Below are 24,735 nucleotides of genomic sequence, written 5' to 3' on the forward strand. Positions count from 1 at the left end.
GATATTGAAAAGTTTACTTCCTAATGAAAAATTGTTATAACCACTTTCTCAGATGTAAGACTTCAGTTCTGTGTACTATTTACAAGCCCAATATCAAACTTTTTATTAAACAAAGTAAAATTCTAACTGCATGATGAAAGAGTTCTTCAACACTCTAAATTAGAATGTTATCGATGTAGCAAATCAATTTCTCAGGTCACATTTTGTTCCTGTTCATGTGTGTGTGTGTGTGTGTGTGTGTGTGTGTGTGTGTGTGTGTGTGTATATGAATATATATATACACACATATGTATGCATATATATACTTTTTTTTTTACAATAATTCAATACCTATTACCACAATCTATAGATCCTTGGATGGTTAAATGGACCCTGCTCAAAGTGTTCCATAAGACTGAAAGGTTCTCCTTAACCACTGATCCTTACTGGAAAGCGCAATACCACCTTCAATTCTTGCTTTCCTAATGAAACATGTTTTCCCAAAGTAGAAGCTTCCTTTCAAAGGATGAATGGCTCTCCTGGATCTTTCTTTTCAAAATTATGACTTATTGCCTAACTCCCTTCAAAAAAGCCTCTTAGAATTTAGAGGCTACATGAGATAAGGCTTCGAATCAGGAGTGAGTGGACCAACCCAAAGGGTCCCTTTTCTAAAGGCCTCTTTGCCACCTCTGCAGTTTTCAAAGAGGTAAAAATATTCTGACATAGCCACATAAAACTGAAGTCTATTACAAAAAGCAATATAGTCTGTTTGGATTTAAGGAAAGAAATATTTCTTCCTGCCACATCTTGCAATTTTCTTCCTCTTTCAAACTGGAATAAAGTTAAAAGAACTTGGCCAGGAAAGAGTATTGTGGGTATAGAAGAGAAAATATTCCTTTGTCTCTGCTAGGAAATGTTCTTATGACAGACGAGGTCCTAACCCCACCCCTGTTATGCCAAGGAGCTCTGACAGGATGATATGGCCACTAAAAGCTAGAGTCAAACTGCTTTGTTTTGCCAAGTACATGTCTCACCCATTTAAAAAAAAGAAATGGATCAGGAACCCTACACCACTGATTTGATTTGGATTTAAAAAATATAACTCAGAACTTCAGACAGTGCTAGTTCTGATAACCTTAGAAACAGAGTAGTGTTAAGTTGTGAGGTTCAAAAATTAACTTATTGCCATCACTGCAGGAGCTGACATATTCATGGTTAAGTGATAAAGGGAATGAGAATTTCTCTAAGAGTTGGTCCCCAACACTAATATGAGCACATACACATATTAAAGGAGATAGAGAATCTGACCAATTTGCTACAAATTAACAATTTCCCCCCTTAATTAGCACCCTGCCAGTTGAATAGCAGTTAGTGCCTTCCTGGGTTGGTATACGATACCACAAGCATCATCAGGAAGTATCTTTGAATTTGAAACCAGTTGCTGCAAAGTGCACAAAGTTCAAGGCACAGAGTAGAAAAAATTGAACCAATGAGAATTCAGAATATTTATGACAAAGCAGAGTTAATAATCTCTTTTAACACACTTTCTAATGCTAAACAAAGGACCAACTCTTTAAAAGGGGGGTTGTTTTGGTTATGGACAAAAAATACTGTACTGTAATGATTTTTTTTAGTAAAAGATATCTTGTCATATGAAACTGATATATACCAACACGCTAAACAGTCCACAAACGAACAAAAAATAAGTGCAAAAAAAGGATTCTTCTGGTCTTTTGCAGGAAGCTGCTGATTTGGGCTGCTGATTTTCACCAAACAATGCTTCTCAAGATACCTGTTCTTCACAGAAGAGGTGTGAATAAAATTTGTTGAAAGATTGTCACCTCTTAAAATTATCCCCATGTCTAGCAGCAACTGACTTTTTAAGAAAAATTATAAAACCAAGTATGAAGTCCAACCTCCTCTTCCAAGTCTACCTTGACGACAGAGCTCCTGAGTTTTAGCAGGGCCCAAGCTGGTGCTCTGGATACAATCCCAGTTCCTCTAGGGTCTCCTTTTAGGAATAAAAGCACATCCAGGACACATTCACTATCTGTACCCCCTGGAACTGGCACGTGGTGATGAGCCATCTGAAAAAACATTTGAACAATAAGCAACCATGAACATAAAGCATTATTCAATAGTACTTTAGGGGTTGTTGCTATTCTTCTAGCCCACACAACCTCCTCCCAAAACCCCAAGGTCGCAAAGGAATGGATTTTACAAAAATATTCTAGGTAGCACTGAATAAAAGGGTCATGAAAGCATGTGAAACTGGGTCACCAATTTATTCTTGTTGAAAAACTGAACAGCACCAGTTTCTTCACAACCACCCCACCAATGTCTACCACCACCAACTTGATTTAGCTACTGAAACTACCTGCAGGATAGTCAGTTTGAACTTCAGGAAAAGTTGGTCCTTATGTGGACACCTGTTTTACCAAAAAATATACCAATGTTAAAACACTTATCACATGGCTATCAATACTACTTGTTCACAAAATTCTGATTTTAGAAATAAGGGCAAAAATGTTATTACTTACTATAAGCTAATTCTTCTCCAGCTCTCTTACGTGACTGATCACCTCTAGGAAGATAAAAGCAAAAATGGTAAGTAGGACTGACTTGCTGACAGATACAAAGGAAAACATGACCTTAATTATGATAAAGATATGTGTATGTGTATACATATACAGCAGATACAGTCTTGGGTATTCCTTTGCTCAGGCTGTCCTCCCATGCCTAGAAGGCACTGCCATCTCTTAGAATATCTAATATTGTGTTTTAAAACACAACTCAAGTGTCATCAACAGGAGGCCATTGCTGATCTTCCCACCTTCTAGTGATTTTTGTTCCCCAATTACCCGGCATATATTAATTATGTGCACGTGATGTTTTCCCCAATAGAAAGAAAGCTCTTTGACAGGGACTATTTCTCTTTTGTCTCTGTATTACCATCACTTATTATAAAGCAGGCACTACCTGTTTGATTAATTAGTTATAAACCAAGCAACAGATTTAAATCAAGATTATGAAAAGTAACATTGCTGCAAACACGGAAACTTTAATCATATGCACTTTAAAATCCATCCAACTCTCAATTATTTACACTTACTAGAAGGACAAATATGGCTATTTTTTATTTGGTATGTGTTTTGCACAACATATGAAAGATTTGCAAGGGATAAAGAATGTATGTCAAATAATGAAGTGTTTCCATGTTCTTAATTTAATTAAGCATCAATTCTGGCAGACATGAAAAGCCTATATTTTTTTTAACCATGAATTTATGGATCAGGAAGAGATGGGGCCAACCCTCCTTTCCTCCCAGTCCCTTCTCATAACCTCTAAAAAAGCTTTTAATATAGCTTAAAAATATTAAGAAGTAACTGGGTTGCCAATACTGCTACTGATTTGTACAAATTTAGGCAAATCCTCAAATGCACCCAAATATCAAATGAACACTCAAAATACCTTATCTGAGAGTTCTATTATGAAGCTAAACAAAATGGCTAAAGTATTTTGAAAAGTTCAGAAACATCACCCTACTGCACCATTATATCTTTCTTTCAAGAAATGGAGTGGATTTTTGATATTATTTAATTTACCTTAAAATATCTGTAGGAGAGATGGGGACACAGATTCCTTAATTCCTCACTTTATAGATGAGAAAACATAGAAGCTAAAATCAGCAAATCCAGAGCATGTTAGTGGCAAAAGCTAGGATTAGTCCATGCATCACCTATAATCCACATCCTTCTCTGCCTTCAAACAGATATTTTAGTTAATATATGAAACCTATTTAATTAATGCTGATGACCACTTAAGTAATATTTTATCATTTCACTTAGTCATTGCTTATGAATTATTAAATCACAAGTATAAATTCCCTAGTTTTGAATTATCTACAGCAGGAACGGCTCCAAATTTAAATATTTCCTGATCTGAAAATTCTAAGCTGCCTTAAGTAGACAAGGTTTGCTTTTCTAGGTCTAAAATTCTAAGAAAAATATATTCTTTTTGAAACTCAATTCAATGTATAATTTGGATTTGGATGTTATCAGGGAAAAAAGTTACCATTAGCAAGTAACACTTATGCATAAGCTTATAAAATCCTAAAATGTTAGCAGCAATACTTAACTAAAAATCCAAATTAAATTCAGATTACTATGATATTCTTTAGATGAGTAATTCTGAATAAAAGAGATTCAAAGACCCTTTAGAAATGACATACATTTTCATGAAAATTTTTCATTACTTCCCTCACTGAACACAATTAAAAACATAAAACAATACCATAGAAGACTAAAAATGCACACAATGTAGAAAACACTACAAACATAGAACACCATAATTTCTTGACTCTATCCACCCACTGAATCAATATGCAGCTAATATCTAACCTACACTAAAGACAAACTGTGAGCAGCTCTTGAGCTATAATCTCTATTACCACACAAATATAGTAATAGTTTTTAGTTTCAACTACATAGAAGAAAACCAACCAACACATTTGAGGGGCTTAATTTTCCTTAATGAAATAAATTGTTCATTCTGGGAAGTTTGGGGAATCTACTGGGGAAGTTTTAATTTACTATCAAAAGTAGTTGATACTCACTCACCTCCAAGGATCCCAAGTGTAGGTGTAAATTAGGGACAGTTCAATAACTTTTTTTTAAAATCCTTACCTTCCTTCTTAAATCAATACTCTGTATTGATTCTAAGGCAGAAGAATGGTAAAGGGCTAGGCAATGTGGGTTAAGTGACTTGTCACACAGCTAGGAAGTGTCTGAGATCACATTTGAACTTAGGACTTCCTTTCTCTGGGCTTGGCTCTCAATTCTGAGCCACCCAGCTGCTCCCAGTTCAATAACTTTTTAAGGTGACCATACATTTTAAAAGCTCAGGGTTGAACTTATTATTTGATTTCAGATGACAAACCAGTACCTGCAAAGTCAATTCGATGACACAGGCAATAGTTAAAGAATAAGGAAAGTAGATTCCAGTTCACAATATTAATTTTTGTTTTGAAATAAGGTCACTGAAGAATTTTCTACTCTCACAAATGTCTTTTCCAACTAAAAAAAGAACAGTTCAAACATGAATGTGCTCACTAGCAACTAATAACATAGTATGAATGCAACATTTGTATATTAGGACAAAATACTGCAAAGACTTCTGTGGCACAGTCTATTAAATCATGGGCATAGTGCTGGACCCCAATATAATGTAATGGGAATATAATCTTAAATGAAAAAGTGGTTTGCAAAGCTGTGCAGTATAATCTTGTGGTTGGCTGAGCATAAACCATAAAATGACTGCTCATATCAGAATAGCCAGTAACAGAATTATTATTAGATAACCTGTACTATATTCTTGATTCTTCTCGCATCAGTGGATACAATTTCTTCAAAAACTGCTCTGGCCAAATAATGATCAAAGAAGGCACCGAGTTTTACAGAGTATAATTTGTAAGACCTATCAACAAGCTCTTAGGAGCAAAAGGGTGGCTTTTGCATTAGTCTAAGTATGGTTTCTGCAAATCCTCTCTGAATAGTAGGGGTAGGATAAAAAGTTGGACTGGAATATTTGTATGTGATGACATGAGCTTATATTGCCTGTTCTACCTAAAACACTGTCAGTATAATTTAAGAGGAAAGTTTATTTCTCACAATAAATACATAACTATTTAAAAGCACAATTAACTTAATTATGGAAAAAATCTATTTTAATCTTATTGTGTCCTAAAATATTGTCCGATATTTAAATTTCAGACTCTGGCTGAAATTCTATTGAGCAGAGAAAATAAAATTTGCCATATAAAACAATTTTTAAAAATCATTTTTATGTATGCAAAGGACTTGGTCATAATTTTAGGATTCAACTAGATGATTAAAAGTTGGTATTGTGTTTACTCAGCATTTATACATGGAAAGTTTCAATGAAGCATTCATGAACTATGCCCTAAGGTCCCAAAACCTTAAAATATCTTGTCTTAAGGACTAGAGAAATGGTTCTTCATGTTCATTCATCTTAATATACTCTTCTGGCACAGATCATGTTCATTTTTCAAGAGAAAAAGTAAAATGAAAGAACCTTGAAGACAAAGACAGCCATTCTTGTCTTTATTTCCCTAGTGGAGAGCACAGTACTAAACTTAATGAATATTTGCTGAATGGAATAGCCACAATACTACAACCACTTTCCTCATTTCATGTTCAAAAGCAAAAAATGTTGAAATGGTAAAAGTGAGTCTCAGTCCAATGATGCTCATCTTTTAATGGCAGAAATAGGACTTTATGTTAGAAGAATGAGTTACTAGCCCAGGGGTTAGGTTCTTAACTTTTTTGTGTGTACTGGATTCCTTTGGCAATCTAGTGCAGCCTATTCTCAGAAAAACATTTCTAAGTACATGAAATATCTTGAGATTAACAAAAGAAACCAATTCTATTAAAATGTATTTATCAAATGGCAAAAAACTAAAACTAAAACAAAAAACAACCCATAGTGTCCCCATTAAAAAACTAGCCATAAATACTAAACCGCTGGTATGTTAAATGTAAGCTACTCATCCAGAGACCAAAGAGTAGACATAAAAATGAATGACCAAAATCATATCAATTCTTGACATTCTCATTATAAAAAATAATAGGAGAAAAAAGGAGTCTTCAACAAAATGGAATATGGGCGCATGGGTTCTCCTTTAAAGAGGCAAACAGCTAATATGACAGCAAAAGAAAGCAATAAATGTTGGAGAGAATGTGGCAAAATTAGGACACTAATGTACTGCTAGTGGAGTTGTGAATTGATTCAACCATTCTGGAAGGCAATTTGGAACTATGACTAAAGGGATTTAAATTACTACCTGTCCTTTGACCTAGTCATACCACTGCTGGGTTTGTACCCCAAAGAGATAATAAGGAAAAATACTTGTACAAAAATATTTATAGTCATACTATTTTTGGCAAAAAATTGGAAAATGAGGGGATGCCCTTTGATTGGGGAATGGCTGAACAAACTGTGGTATCTGTTGGTGATGGAATACTATTGTGCTCAAAGGAATAGTGAATTGGAGGAATTCCATGTGACCTGGAAAGACCTCTAGGAATTGATGCAGAGCGAAAGGAGCAGAACCAGGAGAACATTGTACAGAGACTGATACATTATAGTACAATCGAACGTAATGGACTCCTCTACTAGCAGCAATGCAATGACACAGGACAATTCTGAGGGACTTATGAGAAAGAGTGTTATCCACATTCAGAGGAAGGACTGTGGGAGCAGAAACACAGAAGAAAAAACATTTCCTTGATCACATGGTTCGATGGGGATATAGACTCTAAATGATCAATTTAATATTGCAAATATTAATAATATGGAACTAGGTCTTGATCGATGATACATGTAAAAGCCAGCTGAATTGCTCACTAGCTACAGGAGGGGGGAGGGAGAAGGGGAAAGAATATTCTAAATTAATTAAATAAATGGATTTTTTAAAATTGAAAATAAAGAGGCAAACAGAGGAAATAATTATATTTTTTAGTCATGCATCCAAAAGCAACAAAGAAGCAGTTCATCAGATACTGGGTAATCTTACATTGGTAAGTTTTGCAAAAAAAGAATTACTATGAAAATAATTGCTGCTTATATACCATTATCTGTTGCAGAAAACAAGGAGGTAAAGAAATTCTATGAAAAAGCTGATAAGCTTCTGCTTATTAAATCAACATAAAGTTTATATTATGTAACTTCACTTCAGGACAGGATATAGAGGAAGGCCAAAAAAAAAAAATCCTGGAAAACAGGGTTTAGGATTTTAAAAAGAGAAAGACCAAAGGCTTATAAAACATACTCAAGAGCTACCACTAGTAGTATGTTAATAAATGCCTTTTAACACAAATGCTCATTCTTTGATTGACATTAAAAAGAAATAGGTGCCCTAACTTGATTTACCCTAGCTCCTGCCCATTGAAATAGCCTGTAAACCATTTTAATGCTCCTAAGTCACTACAAACTTTTCCCCCAGAGCTCTCACATAGTACTTTGTTTAGTCCTTATATAATATCATATAGTATAGTTATCAAAGTATGTACCTCATCTCTCTAATAAACTTTCTATATTCCCTACCACCTTCTTCCCTAAGAAAAAAATATATTGAAGCCTCACACTTTTACAGTAAATGAGAAGTACTTTTTAAGAGAAGACAATCAAAAGATGCTAAACATGGGAATCATCCAAATAACATTAGAAAACAAAATGAAATTACATTTAACTGAAAGAAGTGACTGGTTACTGATGGGAAAATCATTTCCAAATTAATTCTCTGTATAGTCAGACCACTGACTTGTTAGAGTAAACATCAAAATCAATATGAAGTTAAGGGAAAAATAAAATATGGCATGTGACTGGGACAATTCTCAATTGACCTAAACAGGCTGTTGATGCACAAAAATAAAAATAGAATAAAAGAATAGATTATCACCATTTCCTAAGGAAATTAAAACACTAAATCATTTTCTACCATAAAGAAACCAAAACAGTCTAGAAACAATCTTAGCCAGTGAACACTTGATTTCCTCATCAAAGTGATATAGTAGATAAAGGCATTTTTATAAACTCAAAAAAATCTTATGGAGTACAATGGCAGGAAATAGTATCAGTGAATGAATGAGAAATCAGAATTTGAAATGGTAGACAGACAGATATAAGAGAGAAAATGATAAGAACTTAGAATTCAACAGGAAGAATTATGTTACAACAGCCCTGCAACCAGGTACTACAATAGATAAGGTGCTGGGCCTGGAGTCAGGAATTGAATTGAAAATTCAAATCCAATTTCAGACATTTACTAGATATGTGATTCTGGCCAAATCATAAAACCTCTGTCTCCATTTAATCAACTGTAAAATGAGGATAATAATAGTACCAACTTTCCAGGGTTGGTGTGAGGATCAAATGATATAGTATTTCCAAAGCTCTTAGCATAGAGCCTGGCATGTAGTGGGTGTTTAATCAATATTTATTCCCTTCCCAACTGTCACACTTTCAATGATCCCAAGCATCTATCTGAAACAAAAGGCTGTATTTTTCACATCCACAATGATATTATCATATGGCTACAGGATATAAAATAGTATACTGTCCAAAGAATTCAAGTTGCGGGTCACCTAAAGGCCAATGCCTGGGTGTGTGACAGGTATGCACAGGCTGCAACAAACCACCAAAAAGGACCTGCACTGGCAGGAAAAGTGTAGTAAAAGAAGTCAGATGTAAAGGATCAGAAAAAAAGTGAGGCTTGGTCATACTATGTAAGTGAAGGCAACTACAGACAGCTTCCTGTTCTATTTGTATCCATACAATGTCAAGAGATCCAGTGGGAGGTCCCTAAGCACAATGGGTGGACTTTCCCTTGTGGGGGATTAAGAGGGACATTGAGAAGACTATGATCTGCAAGAATGGGAGAAACATTCACAATGATGAAACCCAAGAAACATATAAGTAATAGTTTTTAAGAGAATATTTAACTTAGAAGTTACACAATTTTAAGATGATCTGTAAAAAACAAATGCAAATACTTCTGAGTCATGCAAGTCTTTGTCCAGACTACTATTACCCGGATTTAAAGTTCTTTGAATGGGCAAGTCACTTGACCCCATTGCCTACCTTTACCAATCTTCCATCTATAAGACAATACACCGAAGTACAAGGGTTTAAAAAAAAAAAAAAAACATTATAAAGTTCTTTGAAACCTAAAAAGATTTCAGTTAAACTAAAAGATTTCAGATAAAGCAATTATAGTAAAATTCACATTTCAAAGAGAATCCCCGAAAGATGAAATCCTTATGAATAGCACTCTCACCCACCATCATGCTCCAGGAGAGAAGCATGAACTAATCTAGAGGCTTGTGCATGGGGTCCACATATTTTGGGATTCACCTAATGCCACAGATCTGCTAACATACCCTATCCTTTATGCCTACACAATAAGAAACACACACAGATTCTGCCTAGGTGCATAAGGAAGGATGGTAGCAAGGTAAAAGCATTCTCTTCCCAGACTGGGCCTAAAAAGAATATGAGAAATCAAAAAGTCTGAATGCCATAATGCAGGAATGCAACACAGATGATGTGAGGGTTTGCCAAACATCTTTTGTTCCTACTTTTTTAATTCTTTGTTTGAAAAAATGCTTTTCTGGATAAAGGAGAGAGGGACATAGAAATGAAGGTGATAGTAAAGACGTTTTTAAATGCAAAAATCTAAATCTCCACCTCTACCCTGAAGGAAATAAAATGACCTGGGCCAGCATCCTGAGCTAAGGACTCCAACTTTTATTTTCTGGGTATAAAATACAGAAGTCAGAGGTCTGCCAGCCATGCCAAGTGTGTAGCTAGAAATAATCTTCTGGAAACTGACAAGAGGTTTTCTGGTTTTTGACAGTTGTTTAACAGAGGTAATTGGCAGGATTAGATATTCAGAACATTCCTAACGTAAGGTTTTTAACTTTTTGCTAAAAAGTTCCAGTAAGAGGGGTTATGAGTGGGTCAAACCCGCCCCCCCCTTTTCTCCTTCCTTTCCCTTTTCGGGTCACTTAGTTATAGCACTGCCAGACTAGACGTTCAGTTTCCTCTGGTCATAACCTCCAGAGTATGTGGTAAGAAAAGGGCAAGTACTTTCATCATGGCAGAGGCTCTTATTCCTATTACTATTATGGCTTACTTAAATCACAGTAAGAGCTTATAAATCCATTAAAAAGGAATCCTCATGAGTGATTAAAACTTATTTAAATTTTCTCTTACAACCCTCAGATCTTAAAAGGTCAATTTCAGATGAAGGCACCTGTGATTTCATGTACTCTTCCTACCAATACAAATAGCAATGCCTGCTTGCCTTCTCATTCTATGATTCCTGTCCACTCCTTCCCATAAATTCTCTACAAGAGCATCCATCCACTGCACTTCAGCTTCTGCTTTAGGGCTTAATCTTTCAGAGGTGCCTATGAAGTATTTAAGCTGCTCATCCTTTTTTCCTCAAATGATTAGCCCCATTCTTGTATATTTATTATGGGTAATATGCTTCACCCCATTTACATGCAACTTGTTCCTTTGCATAGCCCTAGATCACCCTCAACTTCTTTGGAGATAATGTTATGATTTGCATCAATAAACACCAAATTATAAACACCAAATTTGTATCACCACCAGGAGGATATTGATACTAAAAAGATTCAATTTATGTTTTAGGAAGCAGCCTCGGACCAAGTTCTGGTAATTTCTCAAATGTAATCCAACTCACTAGGCCCAGCACACTGTCCGTTTGTAATATTACATACTGATACTAACAAACTAAATATAGAATGCCCATCCAATCACACGCCATAATTTGGCTAGTATATATCCCTTAGCATTATCCATTTTACTCTACCTTTGAGGGTCAGTAACCTGATTATCTTTTCAGGAATTGTGGAACTCATGAAATAGTCTTGGAACTTTACTCAATCTTCACAAAGTCATTCACAAACAGAAGTTATCTGAAGACACTCAACACTATATTTTGCAATAAGTATTTGTTGAATGAAACAAGCTTGTATTCAAAAGCAGCATTATCCTTGGTTACCACCTATCTCCACTGACAAGGAAAACAAATGTTTACTAGGTGATTTTGGAGCTCTTCAGACTCCATATTTTGACAACTTAATTACTTGACAACTTAATTTAATCAGTTAAACTTCTCTAAGAAACAGCAATGAAGATGAAGCTAAGTAAATGCTAATAATATTCATTTAGCTGACATTTTTCAGAGCCAACAATGTGTTCTCTTTATTCTTTTTTTAAAATTTGGTGTTTATTTTGACTTTTACTTTCAACCAGTTAGTCTGATGGCAGAGATAGATGATTCAGAAATGTCTACCTTCTCACTAATCTACAGATTTTATTAAATCTAGATATTTGCTATAATGAGATAGGAGCCATTTTTTTCTGACATTGAAACCAAAGTGAGAGGACAAATCTGCTTTGAAACATGGCCACCAAAAGGAGCCAAAAATAGAGCAACATTGCTGTAACTCATGCTACTCTCAGCTAAGCAGGAAGACTTTTAGCTTTATCTAGCCAATTCATATAGACTGGCAACGTGAAGAAGCAGTGATAAATGCAGTGAAATTAAAAACAGTATGGAGGTATATGCTCTCTGACACCTACAAATGTAGATATAGCCATCAATATCTTCATTTACAAAGGAAAAAAAGAGTCTGAATAGTTCCACACCAAATTTTGTATGGCTAAAGATATGATCATATTTAACATTCATTACTATTAATAAAACATATGTAACTAGATCTGTAAGAAAGCTGTTTCTCTCAGCCAAGGTTACCCTAAAGACTTAGATAAAGGTTAGAACATGTCAGAAGTCTTTTTTTTTTTTTAATGTATGTTTATCTGCAGCTCTGAAGAAAGGAAATGGAAAAGGCAACGCTTCTTTTGAGAACTTAATACCCTTATTTGCAGGTGTTATACAATTATTCTTTTAAAAAGAAGTACTCAAACATCTTTCTTCCCACTAAAGACTAATTTTCATCTAGTCCAAAGATTACCAAGCCTGATTTTGTAACATACTAGGGAATCTTAGATTTTCTCAATAATTGTTCAAATTCTGATAATTTTTCTTTACTTCAACTTAAATATAGTATATGGCACCTTCTGCAAAAGGGATTCATATTACTCAAAGCAGTGTGATAAAATGGAAATATAAAATTCCTGAAAGCTCTAAAGCCGTAGTAAAATAATGATATAAATACTTTTTAAAAAGTACTCTTTACAGATACTTTGTTAGCTTAGGACTATTAAGAATATATTGTCTATAACTCAATTTAATTAAAAAGTCTAATTTGAAGTGCAATGGTCTAAAAGAAAATTACCCCCTTGACTAGCCCCACCCTCTAAAAACTATTCCCTTACCTCCTGGTCTCCAAGCTAATTTTTGCCATTTCAGAGTGAGGGACAATATGAAGGCTGTATAGGTTAAAAGTATATATTCCCTTACAGGAAGAATTCCTAAGAATAATCCAGAGATTTGTAAAGAAAAGGACTGGTGAAATGATTTTAACTCGAGTTTTTCTAATATGCTGCTTTTACTAAAAGTTTATAAACTTACTACACTACACATACAACAGAAAAAAACTCTTTTTTTGTGACATGGCCCCCGATTAGCAGTCTGGTGTAAAGCCTATGAATCCCCTCTCTAATTTTTTTAATGCAGATATTAAACTCTAAAGGATCACAAAGGAAACCAATTACACTTAAATAGTCTTATCATATTATTTAATAACAAATTCTTAGACTCCAGATAAAGAACACCTGCAATAGAATTTCACACCATGAAGTAAAATTTTTTAAAAATCTCTTTCATAGCACCCATCCCTGTTTGAACACTATAAATGTTTTCCTATCTTGAGTTAATCCGTGTTTATGCTGACAACCACTGAAAAGGCCTTCCTTACATTGCAGCTCTAGTTTATGAGAGTCAGTTTTGAAGCACAACCCAACATACCTTGCAAATCCATTTTGTAAAAGGTCTCTCTGGAGTTTCTGATCTTGAGCTGCATATTGCTGAAGCTCTGATTCCATTGCAGGTGGGAGTATGTTTGGGATAAACTTAGAAAATAAAGCTGGTGCCATCTGAACCCACTCTGAAGAAAAAAAGAAAAAATAAATAAGTATGAGTTTACTTTGTTTGACGCAAACTTTAAAGAGAAAAAATTATCATTAAAAATTCTCCTCTACTAGGAAAATTATAGTCTGCTAAAAATGAATAATACTGTCACTATTCTCCAAAGCAGGTAAACGTAAAACAAATAGAATGAGATAGAATATGTACAGTAAAGAGGCACAAAATGCCATGAGAGTTTGAGTAGGGACAAAGACATTTTTGGAAATGGTAGCAGGGAAGGAATTTTGGTCTACACCCACACTGGCAAACCAATGCATGCATGATGGAGAGAGTTGCTCCCTTCCCCCTCTCCATGCTCACCTGAGGACATTTATCTCTTCATCTGCCCCTCTCCCCAGCAGCCCAATGGTAGTGCTTCCACACTCCCCAGTCTAGGTTAAGGTGAGTTTGGGCACTCAGTCTCTAAAAAGTTCACCATCACTGATCTAGGTGATCACAGGGATTGTGAGTAGAAACATAGCAAAGAAGGTTGTTGTTTTCTTTCTATTTCTAGTGGTAGAACCAACTTGTTAATTGCTTACAGATTAAGAGCAAGAGGTTGGATAGGTCCCTCATGTCTTGAGATGGCTAGATCAGAGGTCAATCCAGACAGGAGGTAAGATGAGTTTTTGTTTACCCACCTATCAGAATTCACTTCTCTCCTCCTCACCCCAGTGCCAATGAAAATTATTTTTATACATATACATAGATACAATTACATTGCTCTATATTTAGAACTCTTACAGCTTCTTCGGAGAAAAGTTAAAGATCTCTCTTATCTCAGAAAATAGCATTGATATTTTGAGCCAACTATTAGTTAAAATGTATTCCCATTCCTACTAAAGAATAATGAACTTTTTAGGTGATTTGAGGAGCTTAAGAAGAAAGAAAAATACAATGTGGCTTAGTGGATAGAAAACAAGGCTTGCCCTGGGTTCAAATTCTCTCCCTGACTGGTTGTGTAAAGTCAGTAATTCAACTCAGCCTCTCATTGCTTCTACCCAGGAACTCTTAAGTCAATATATATCAAAGAACAGTTGCTGATCAACAAGAGGGAGAGAAACTTGCCTCACCAAAAGTTCCTTTTACCAATAAAATCCTAAATTCAGACCCTTCTTTCCCTCTCAAACAAGATGAAAGAAAACAGGTACAATGTGGTAAGAAATGGTAACAGTCAAATGCTGATTAAGGAAGGGTTTAGGGTTCTTAAAACCATAAACCATGTCTTTTATTAGGAAATGAATTTTTGTGAGATGAAAAGAGTACACAAACTCCTTAATAAAACATAATAAAGCATGTCCTAAGATTCTTGATTCAGGTTTAAAGATCAAAGCTTAAAACTTTAACTTTTAAATTTTAAAGTTTGAATAGCTCAAAACTTCACTAACATTTTCAAAACACTTTCTATAATGCTTATTGCTAGTAATGTAAAGGTACCTCAGAAAATATCTAGAATAATACATAGTTTTGATTCTAAGGGGGCTTTTTTAGAAATATATCTAAAATAGCAAAGGTTGTCTAAATAAAAAAAACTGCTTAACTAAGTCAATTCTTGAACATGGAGTTCTCACAAGAACACTATGGATTCTATTACAAGAGTTTCTGTCTGAATAAAAAACGTTTTTTAAATGAACATGTACCAACATTTCTTTTTACTCTAGAAGACGAGCTTTATTCTAAGATTCTCTTCATTACCTGTGATAAAATTTATATCCAACAAAGCTGTCTATTCAGCATGTAGAATTCAGAAATTCCATAAAGTATCTGGTTGCCTTACAACATGAAAATATTCACAGTTTAATCCTGAAAAATCACAAGCTCTGTTCAGCAGTACTAATGTTTAAAATAAAAAAGTTCCAATTCGATTCAATACCCTGTATAATTAATTACTCAAGGGCTTCTGGGTCAAAAATTTTCAAGTATATAACATAGTAAAAACTTGTCACAAACTTGTAAAACTATCACATCAAGTTGTATAAACAATTAGGGAGCCTTTAATATTTGTAATTTTCTATGGACGTTAGGAATTTGAATTTGGGGAAATTAATTTGGGGTCATTTTCTATATCAATCTTGAAATGATTCATGGTTAGACTCACCAGAACAGAAACATCCTCAGAATCCTCAATAGAAATACAGTAATCAAACTAAATCAGATAATTAGGGTATTTCACCAGTTAAGTATTTACAAATAACAAATAGTTAATTAGATACAAACCCAGTCAAAGAAACATCATCTACGTTTTTAAAATAATGTATTAGGAAATTTAATAAACTGTTCCTGGAGATAGATAGATAGATAGATTTTAAACTAAGACAGGGAAATGTTTGGAATGTTTTCCATTCAGATGGAACAGATTCAAATCTTCTTAATCTGATATTCAAGGTTCCCATCATCTGTCAAAATATCACCTTTTTTAATTGTGTCCCATACTAATCTCATTATTAATTTTGATTCAGTTTAATTAATCCCTGACTCCAAGTATTTTCTGTCCTTCCCTACATTTGTACTTTTGATCCTTCCACCTCACAGGCTGTAAGAATGGCTTTAACACCCAATTTCTACAGGTGCAATACTACTATTTTTCAAGACTCTCCTCAAATGCTGCTTCTTCCAAGAAGCCTTCCTTGCTCCTCTTCTCACAAGGTTTTCACAGAATTAAAGTTGGATAATTCATGAATATCTATCTATTGCAAATCTATTTTTTTTAAACCTCCTAGAAAACACATCCAAATAAGAAGTCATTCAGTATTTACCTGAAAATTTCCCAATAAGGGGAAACCCACCATCTCCCAAGAGTCTATTCTATTTCAAGAAAACATTGGGGGCAGCTGGGTAGCTCAGTGGATTGAGACCCAGGCCTAGAGACGGGAGGTCCTAGGTTCAAATCTGGCCTCAGACACTTCCCAGCTGTGTGACCCTGGGCAAGTCACTTGACCCCCATTGCCTACCCTTACCAATCTTCTACCTTGGAGCCAATACACGGTATTGACTCCAAGATGGAAGGTAAGGGTTTAAAAAAAAAAAAAAGAAAGAAAGAAAGAAAACATTGAGAGAACCTAGGCTATTATGATATACTTGCTAGATTCTTGAAATCTTGTTCTCTGAATATTCTTGAGCCTCTAAACAAACTCCAAAATAGCGTGAGCTTCAAGAAACACTCTATATACAATCTTTTTGGAGGACATACCCACATAAATTATATTCAAATTCAATAAACACTATGAATAAGTGTCCATGAACAAGCTGACAATGATGGTGTTGATAATGACTTTTTGCCATGCACTTATGCTAAGCCCTTTACAATCACTATAATAACCCTGAGAGGTAGGTGCTCTTATGACTGTCATTTTACAGAGAAGGAAACTGAACCAACAGAGTGATTCTGAGTCATACTTACCCTGGGTCTCAACTAATAAATGTCAAACACTCAGAACAGCCTGAACAGTGACCACATTCTACTATTATTCCATCCTACCAGTAGGTTCTTAGGTCCTATGACTTTGGGAGCCATGTTTTATCCATTTCTACATTTCTACCCAAGAAAAATACAGTGCTCTGGGCATGATAAGCTCTTTTGAAATGTCTGCTAAATTCTATTCAGACAAGAAAGTCTCTTAGGGTATCCTTCATGCTTGTGCTGCTCTTATTTAAACACAGGTGTACCAGGAAGAACATGCAAATATACCTATGGATGTGTGGGTCTTAGTTCCATTAATGTGTACAGTCCCTAGAAATATTAGTTCAAAAACAGCAATAATGTTGGGACTTTTTCAGATCAGTAGTTTATGTTTATGCCTATTAAGATAAAACTTCTAGGGGTAGCAGCTAGATGGCTAAGTGGATTGAGAGCAAGGCCTAGAGACCGGAGGTCCTAGGTTCAAATATGGCCTCAGACACTTCCTAGCTGGGTAACCCTGGGCAAGTTACTTAACCCCTTCTGCCTTGGAACTAATACACAGTATTGATTCTAAGACAGAAGGGAAGATTTTAGAAAAAATAATAAAACTCTGTATATATGCAAGGGAAGAGGAGGTAGGGACTCTTTAAAACAAGCATATCAATGCCTTCAAAGGATATTTTCCCTCTACCATTTAATATTTTCTTCTCCTAAATTCTATATTAAAGTATAATTTTGCCTGAATCACTCTTCTCATGTCACAGTGGTCAATACCTCTCCATGCTATATGACAGCACAGTACAACTGAGAGACAGCTAGCCTTGGAGTTGGAAAGAGCTGTGTTCAAGTACTTCCTCTGATGTGAACTAGCTAGGTGAATCTAGCCAAGTCACTGAGCATCTCAGTGCTCCAGGCTATATTACCATAAAAGACAAAACAGCTACAAACTGGCACTGGTAGAGTTTCTTAACCCAACATTCTATAATCCAATGAAATCCAAGGTATGGAACTATCCCACCTCACCCTCAAAAGATGAATTGAAAACTTCAAATCTTTTCAAATCAATTACTTCAGAACTTCGGTAGCTATGTGGCACTTAACTTTTCTTAGCCTCATTTTCCCCATCAGAAAAATGAGGATGAAAATAATAGAAACTACCTCTCAGGGTTATTGTGGGATCACACGAGGTAACATATGCAAACCTTAAAATGCCATATAAATGCTGGCTATTATCACTAGAACAATGTATGAAATGGTAAACTAAATAGATATAATTGTCTTACTATTAAGCTTCATAGAAGAGAAGATTTAAAATACTTTTTTAAATTAAGCCATTTTTCACTTTTGGTTGAGGCTCATCTTCAACCTTTGCAACCCTTTTCAAAGGAAAAAGGTAATGTTTACCTGGTCTAAGTGTATACAGGCCTTTCACAATATTTGCCATAGTTGAAGGTGTTATTTGAAATGGTGTTGACTGGGCTTCTAAAAGTAAAGCTGAAATAAAAAGAAAAAAATGGTTACAAAGGCTAAAACCCTTACTGGTTCCAAGACAGCTGTTTATGACCTCCTTATTTCACCAGTTCTCTAAGAAAAGTTTCTACATATAACTGAAGAGATAGAAATTCTACATATAACATATAAAATATCTTCATGTAACGGAAGAGATAGTAAATTTTGACTTACTATTAAACATGAGGGTCTGTGGGAATGTCTAACAGAAATGATTCAATTCCCACGCATTCTAGGACATATCACATTTGAATATTAATACCACGTTTCCATTAAGTGTTTAGATCAAAGTATTTGCATTTTTAGATCAAAGTATTTGCATTTAGGGCGTAAAATGTTCTGTAGGTTTGGATTTTAGATAATAAACAATCTCAATCAAGTAACTTCCCCACCATTCCATAAAAGCCTATTTCCTGTTTAATGACAAGGAAATCCCGATAAGGAAAGGCTCAGAAAAAGTAAAATTTCTGGATTGCAAATGTCTGGGTTTATTCTGGACAAAGCAGTTATACAGACAGCTGAGCAGCTTTAATAATTCCAAAATAAAAATAAGATGGGGGGCAGCTGGGTGGCTCAGTGGATTGAGAACCAGGTCCAGAGATGGGAGATCCTGGGTTAAAATCTGACCTCAGATACTTCCTAACTGTGTGACCCTGGGCAAGTCACTTGACCCCCATTGCCTAGCCCTTACCACTCTTCTGCCTTAGAACCAATATACAGTATTGATTCTAAGACAGAAAGTAAAGGTTTTTTAAAAAAATAAAATAAAAATATGATGAATGATCTCCAAGTTTTCTTTTTTTACTCACGATTCACTGAAATTCATTAACACATGTACTCATTACAAAAATTAATAGAATTATTTGATAGCCAATCACTAACAGATAAAAAACTGCAGCTACTAGTTTTCCATTAATGTTTAGTAAGCACTTAATAATTCTGATAGATGCCACAGCATGAATCAATAGTGTTAATGTTTTATTTACTGCTATTTGTATCTAAAGTTTTTCAAATAAGTCAATAGCAAAGTTTTACTACAGTCTAGTAAAGTTTAAGGAAAGCTATTCTTCGTTTATGTAGAAATGCTCAAATGCATCTGTGATCTCATTGATTAGGGAATTCATTCCAAGACAGATTGTAATCGATCCATATATGCCCATTTCATGTTACACAGGTCCACGGTTTCAACAAAAGCTTGCCACCCAGAGTTCATCTAAATAAAACTTTTTGGCCTTCCATTCGCAACAGAGAAGTAAACATTTTTTATTTTTTCTTTTATGGGGTTATTTCCAGTATCTTATAAAATTTGGGTTAAATATTTGGTCATAAGATATATGTAGGTCACTGTTAAGTAAAAATACTCTACAAAAAAGAAATTTCAAAACTACAAAATATGAAAACATTTTAAAATGAAGCAAATTGAAAATATTGAGCATACTGCACTTATACGAGTCATTTTAAAAAATAATAGTACACATTTATGAGCTACTCAATTTTTAAAAATATCTCTAATTTCTAGTTTTTGTCTGTCCAGTCTGTTGACTTTTGTGTTCTTTTCACAAACTTTAATTTTTTACTTACTTCAATTTTTAAAAAGAAATCTTGTATATTTCTTTTATTAAAAGAGAAAATATGTTGAAATTATGTAATATTATATTTTTTATGTTCTTCTGAGTTTCTAAACTTTTTTCTGTATTGTCTGTTGACTTTCATATGTTGTCTGAAGCTTCTGCAAAACCTGCCCAAAATTCCCATTTAATTTCTTATACTAACCTGCAATATATACTGAAACTATAAAAGGGAAAGTCACAATGTGGAAGGGATAGCTGTATATTCAAATTTATTAATAATAAATTTTCAAGAAGTTAAATTATATATGTTAGAGATACATTGTATCACATTCTCTTTTAGCTTAGGATATTTAAATTAAATGCCCAATTTTAAGTCCTACCTAAAGGCTCCTGAAAATTCAAGATGTTAACTCAACCCTAATCCTAGAGCAATCATTATGGACATCAATAATCATTGCTGTCACTAAATTCTCACTCTTCAATCAAATGATTCAATAAAAAGACAAAAGTAGACACCTGGATTGTACTGATATTACCATCTAAACACAAATAGTATGCATCTCAAAATATATTGTGCTATGCAAACTTGAAAACTTTGGGATAAGCACAAGATATACAACAAATAAATTTAAATGAAGGCTCTTTTAAAATTAAGAAAAACAAAATATGCTTAAGAGTGATATATTCCATAAGAAAAGATGATAATGTAGTAAAGGAAAGAACATGAGTCAAAAAACCTAGATTCAAAACCTGATTCTAACAGTTAACTATGGAATTTGTAAGCTGTAACCTTTTGTAAGCTGCCTAGTTGTCATAGCTATAAAATGGGAATACAATTAGTAGTAACTACTTTCCAGGGTGGGGGAAGAGGAGGAAACAATTTGTAATTATGAGTTCTTATGATAAGATGATATATGGCATAAATGTGAAAGTACTTGATAGCCTCAATGTTAACTTAAAAGTTAACATAAAGGAGACTGTTATCACTAATGATAACAAATTTTTGCCTAACAAACTATTCCTCCAAGAGAAACCTGTTTTTAATTCTCTCTTTCCATCTTCACCTCATATTTCTCTTCAAGAAAACTACTTTGCTAATTTTGATGTGAAAACTGGTATCTCTTTGCAAATCAAAACATTCATTCTCCCTAGACATTTACTAAAATTAGTCTATTTAAATCTTTGCATGTCCCTCTTCTGCTTATTTCCCAAAGATTATCACAATGTAGTTTCTTTTGGCTTGACCTTAGTTCTGAAAGTATATTTTCTTAGTTGAAACCAAAAGTAACTATTTTCTTTCAAAGGGAAATGCAATTTTTGTGCTGGCCAAAAGAGAGCATGCTTTTATTCTACTCAGGTATGCATTATGAGTATATATCAGAATATTTTTACACCAGCATTCAAAGATCAGTATCTTGAATCATTCACACAACAAATAATTCCTCTCTACAAATTACAGATTACAGGCTCAATTTTAGCATTTGGTCACAAGTATTTTCTGCACACAGCACCATGGCCTCAATAACTAGGTTTTCTATAAAAAAAAAATTTTCAAACTACAAGACAAGTTGCCATTTAGCTGACAAGTTAATCTACTCTCCACCAGAGAAAAAAAGAGTGTCTATAGGCTAGGTAAGTGTGGAAGGTCTCGGGGATGTATTTCATTTCTAAAGAACTTTATAGATAAATTGATAAAAAGGAAACTGATAAAAGAAACAATAGATTTAGGTCTATAAACCATGAGTTTTGTGTGAAAAGTTAACAAATATAACTTATTACTATTATTTGGATTCTTTAAAGGGCTTAGAATTTGTGGGTTTGCTCAACTTTTCCCTGCTGGGCACTTAGACAAAATAGAAAATGCAATGTAATTCTGCAGACCAAAGGAATGCTCACTCCTAGAGAACAGACCATTTCTCTAAAACTTATAATATAAATTAGGGAGCATATCTTCTCAGAAAACCTATATATTTATGGATAAACTAATGTATTCACTAAAAACACCACAGCAGAAAATCTAACCCCAAAAAATCCTCACCCCAAAATAACAATTATAACTTCATAAGTATTCAAATACCAAAACTACATAAAGTAGGTGGTCAACAGAAGAGTAACATCTTAGCCATAAGAAAAGAATATTTAAAACTTATAGGCAAGTAGTGGAAAATAAACCCTCTGGTAATTCCTATATTGCAGATAGATGCTTAAGAGTAAGGTACAAGAAAATGTCCCAACCCAATTGACCAAGTACACTACAAGCTTAATGAAATTTAAAAACATTCATAGTTACTTGCTATTTAGAATCATAAGTATTGAATAAAGGGGAACATTAATTTATGTTTTTTTTTCTTTTTTTCTAGTCTCTTTAGTATCTAAGTAAGTACATTCTAATTAGAGTTCAGGTTTTTTAATGATACCATGAAAATGAAAAGAAGCAAATAAATCTTTTCATTTGACCTAAACTTCTAAAATCTCTGAAATTTCCTAGAGCTGTGATAAATGATGAAAATTAAATTGTTTTCCTAGTTACTGCCAAATACAAACATAATTACAAAGTAAATAAACTTTTTGTCAGATGGTGTAATTTCTTTGTAGGATTTTAGCAGTATAGATTTCCAACACATTGCATACAATTACACAATGGAAGAAACACGACAATGTCAACAATCCGGGGAATACTAATTAAGAACCAAAATTCTGACATATTAAATCATGTTTTGAAACATCTCTTCAAACTTTTAAAAAATGGATGTCATTTGTTTAAAATCCTAGACAGCTAAAATTATTCTATGATTTCTCAGGAACTAAAATAAAAGACACAGATAACTTCTATCTTAATTTCAAAATAAAATTCTGCTTTTAATCACTTCCCCCATTCCCCCTTCCCTTATATTACTCCCCTTCCCTACCACCCCCTTTTTTATTCCTCTTCTACTTCTCTATAGGGTAAGATAGGATTATATTCCTCAATGAATGTGGCTGTTCTTCCTTCTCTGAACCAATTCCAATGAGAGTAAGGTTTAAGTAATACCTGTTCACCACCCTCATTCCTGCCTTCCACTATTGTAATAGTATTTCCCCTCCCACCCTGTGGCTCTTTATGTGATATAATTTACCCCATTTTACTTCTTTCTTTCCATTTCTCTTAGTGCAATCCTCTTTTTCACCCCGATTTTTTTTACATATCATCCTAAACAGCTCACTCCCACACCCTCTATGTATACTTCTAACTACCATGTTAATGATAATTTTTAAGAGTTACAGATATCATCTTTCCATATAGAAATATAAACAATTTGACCTTATTGAAGCCTTTAAATTTTTTCTCTTTCTTATTTACCTTTTTATGCTTCCCTTGAATTTATTTGGACAACAAATTTTCTGTTTAAGTCTCGTCCTTTCTTCAGGAATGCTTGGAAATCTTCTATTTTATTAAATGACTATACTTTATCCTGAAAGAATATAGTCACTTTTGATGGGTAGGTGTTTCTTTGGTAGTAAACCCAGTCCCTTGCCTTCCAGAATATCATATTCCAAGCCTTCTGAGCTCTTGAAGGAATTATCATTTGAGGGATTTATTGCAGGAGGTGATCAGTGGGTTCTTTCAATCTCTTATTTAAGAATATCAGGTCAGTTGTCTTGGGTAATTTCTTGTAATATGATGTCTAGGCTTTTTTTTTTTTTTTTTTGGTCATGACTTTCAGGTAGTCAAATAATTCTTAAATCATCTCTCCTGATCTATTTTCCAGGTCAGCTGTTATTTCAATGGGATATTTCATATTTTCTTCTATTTTTCTTCTTCTTTTGATTTTGTTTTATTGTTTCTTGATGTCTTACGAAGTCATTACCTTCTAATTTTTAAAGTCTGAATTTCTTCCATGACCTTTTGATTCTCCTTTTCCATTTGGTCCATTCTACTTTTCATGGAACTATTTTCATCATTGGATTTTTTTCCCTCTTATTCTAATACATCAATTCTATTTTTTAAAAAAAACTTGTGCCTCTTTTTCCAGTTCACCAATTTTGCTACTGTTATTTTCTTTTTGTATTATTTTCATTTCCCCCCCATTTTCTTTAACCTGTCTTATTTGATTATTTAATTGCTTTTTGAGTTCTTCCAGAGCTTTAGACCAATTTCCATTTCTTTAAAGTTTTGCATGTGGTTGCTTAGATTGCACCATTCCCTACTGGTTTTGTTCTTTGTTCCCACAGAAATTTTCAAGGGTTAAATGTTTCTTCTACTGTTTGCTCATTTTCCCAGCCTTTGTTTTTTACTTGGGTACAAGGAATTCTGAAAGCTGCTAGCTGATTCTGTTCCCTATGCTGCTGGCTTGCACAGATTGGCCCTGTGAGCTATTTTGCTCTGGGACAAGGTCTTCACACAGCATCAGAGGCTTAAAAAGGCTCAGTGATATGGACTTCCTTACTGCAGGTTGGTGCCAGGACCTGGGACTTCAAGGAGTTTGTATGGTGTGAGAAGTGCTCTGGTGTTGATATAGGCAAGGTCCCAGGATATCACTAGTCAAGACTAGTGATATCCTGGCTAGGAACCTGGTACAGTGGGGTGGGGTGGG

General features: G+C 34.3%; 1 protein-coding gene across 1 annotated transcript in view; it reads right to left on the reverse strand.

The window, feature by feature from the left end:
- Positions 1-256: 256 nt before the first annotated feature.
- The window catches only part of CACUL1 (CDK2 associated cullin domain 1), an 82,602-nt gene continuing 58,123 nt past the window's right edge, over positions 257-24,735 (reverse strand). The window contains exons 6-10 of the mRNA XM_044660186.1: positions 18,486-18,575; positions 13,523-13,661; positions 2,520-2,563; positions 2,357-2,408; positions 257-2,066 (exon numbers count right to left, since the gene is read on the reverse strand). Coding sequence (XP_044516121.1) covers positions 2,380-2,408; positions 2,520-2,563; positions 13,523-13,661; positions 18,486-18,575 — 302 coding nt within the window. The 3' untranslated portion in view covers positions 257-2,066; positions 2,357-2,379. The remainder of the gene's footprint in view (positions 2,067-2,356; positions 2,409-2,519; positions 2,564-13,522; positions 13,662-18,485; positions 18,576-24,735) is intronic.

This window comes from Gracilinanus agilis, chromosome 2, assembly GCF_016433145.1.
Source record: "Gracilinanus agilis isolate LMUSP501 chromosome 2, AgileGrace, whole genome shotgun sequence".
Lineage (NCBI taxonomy): Eukaryota > Metazoa > Chordata > Mammalia > Didelphimorphia > Didelphidae > Gracilinanus > Gracilinanus agilis.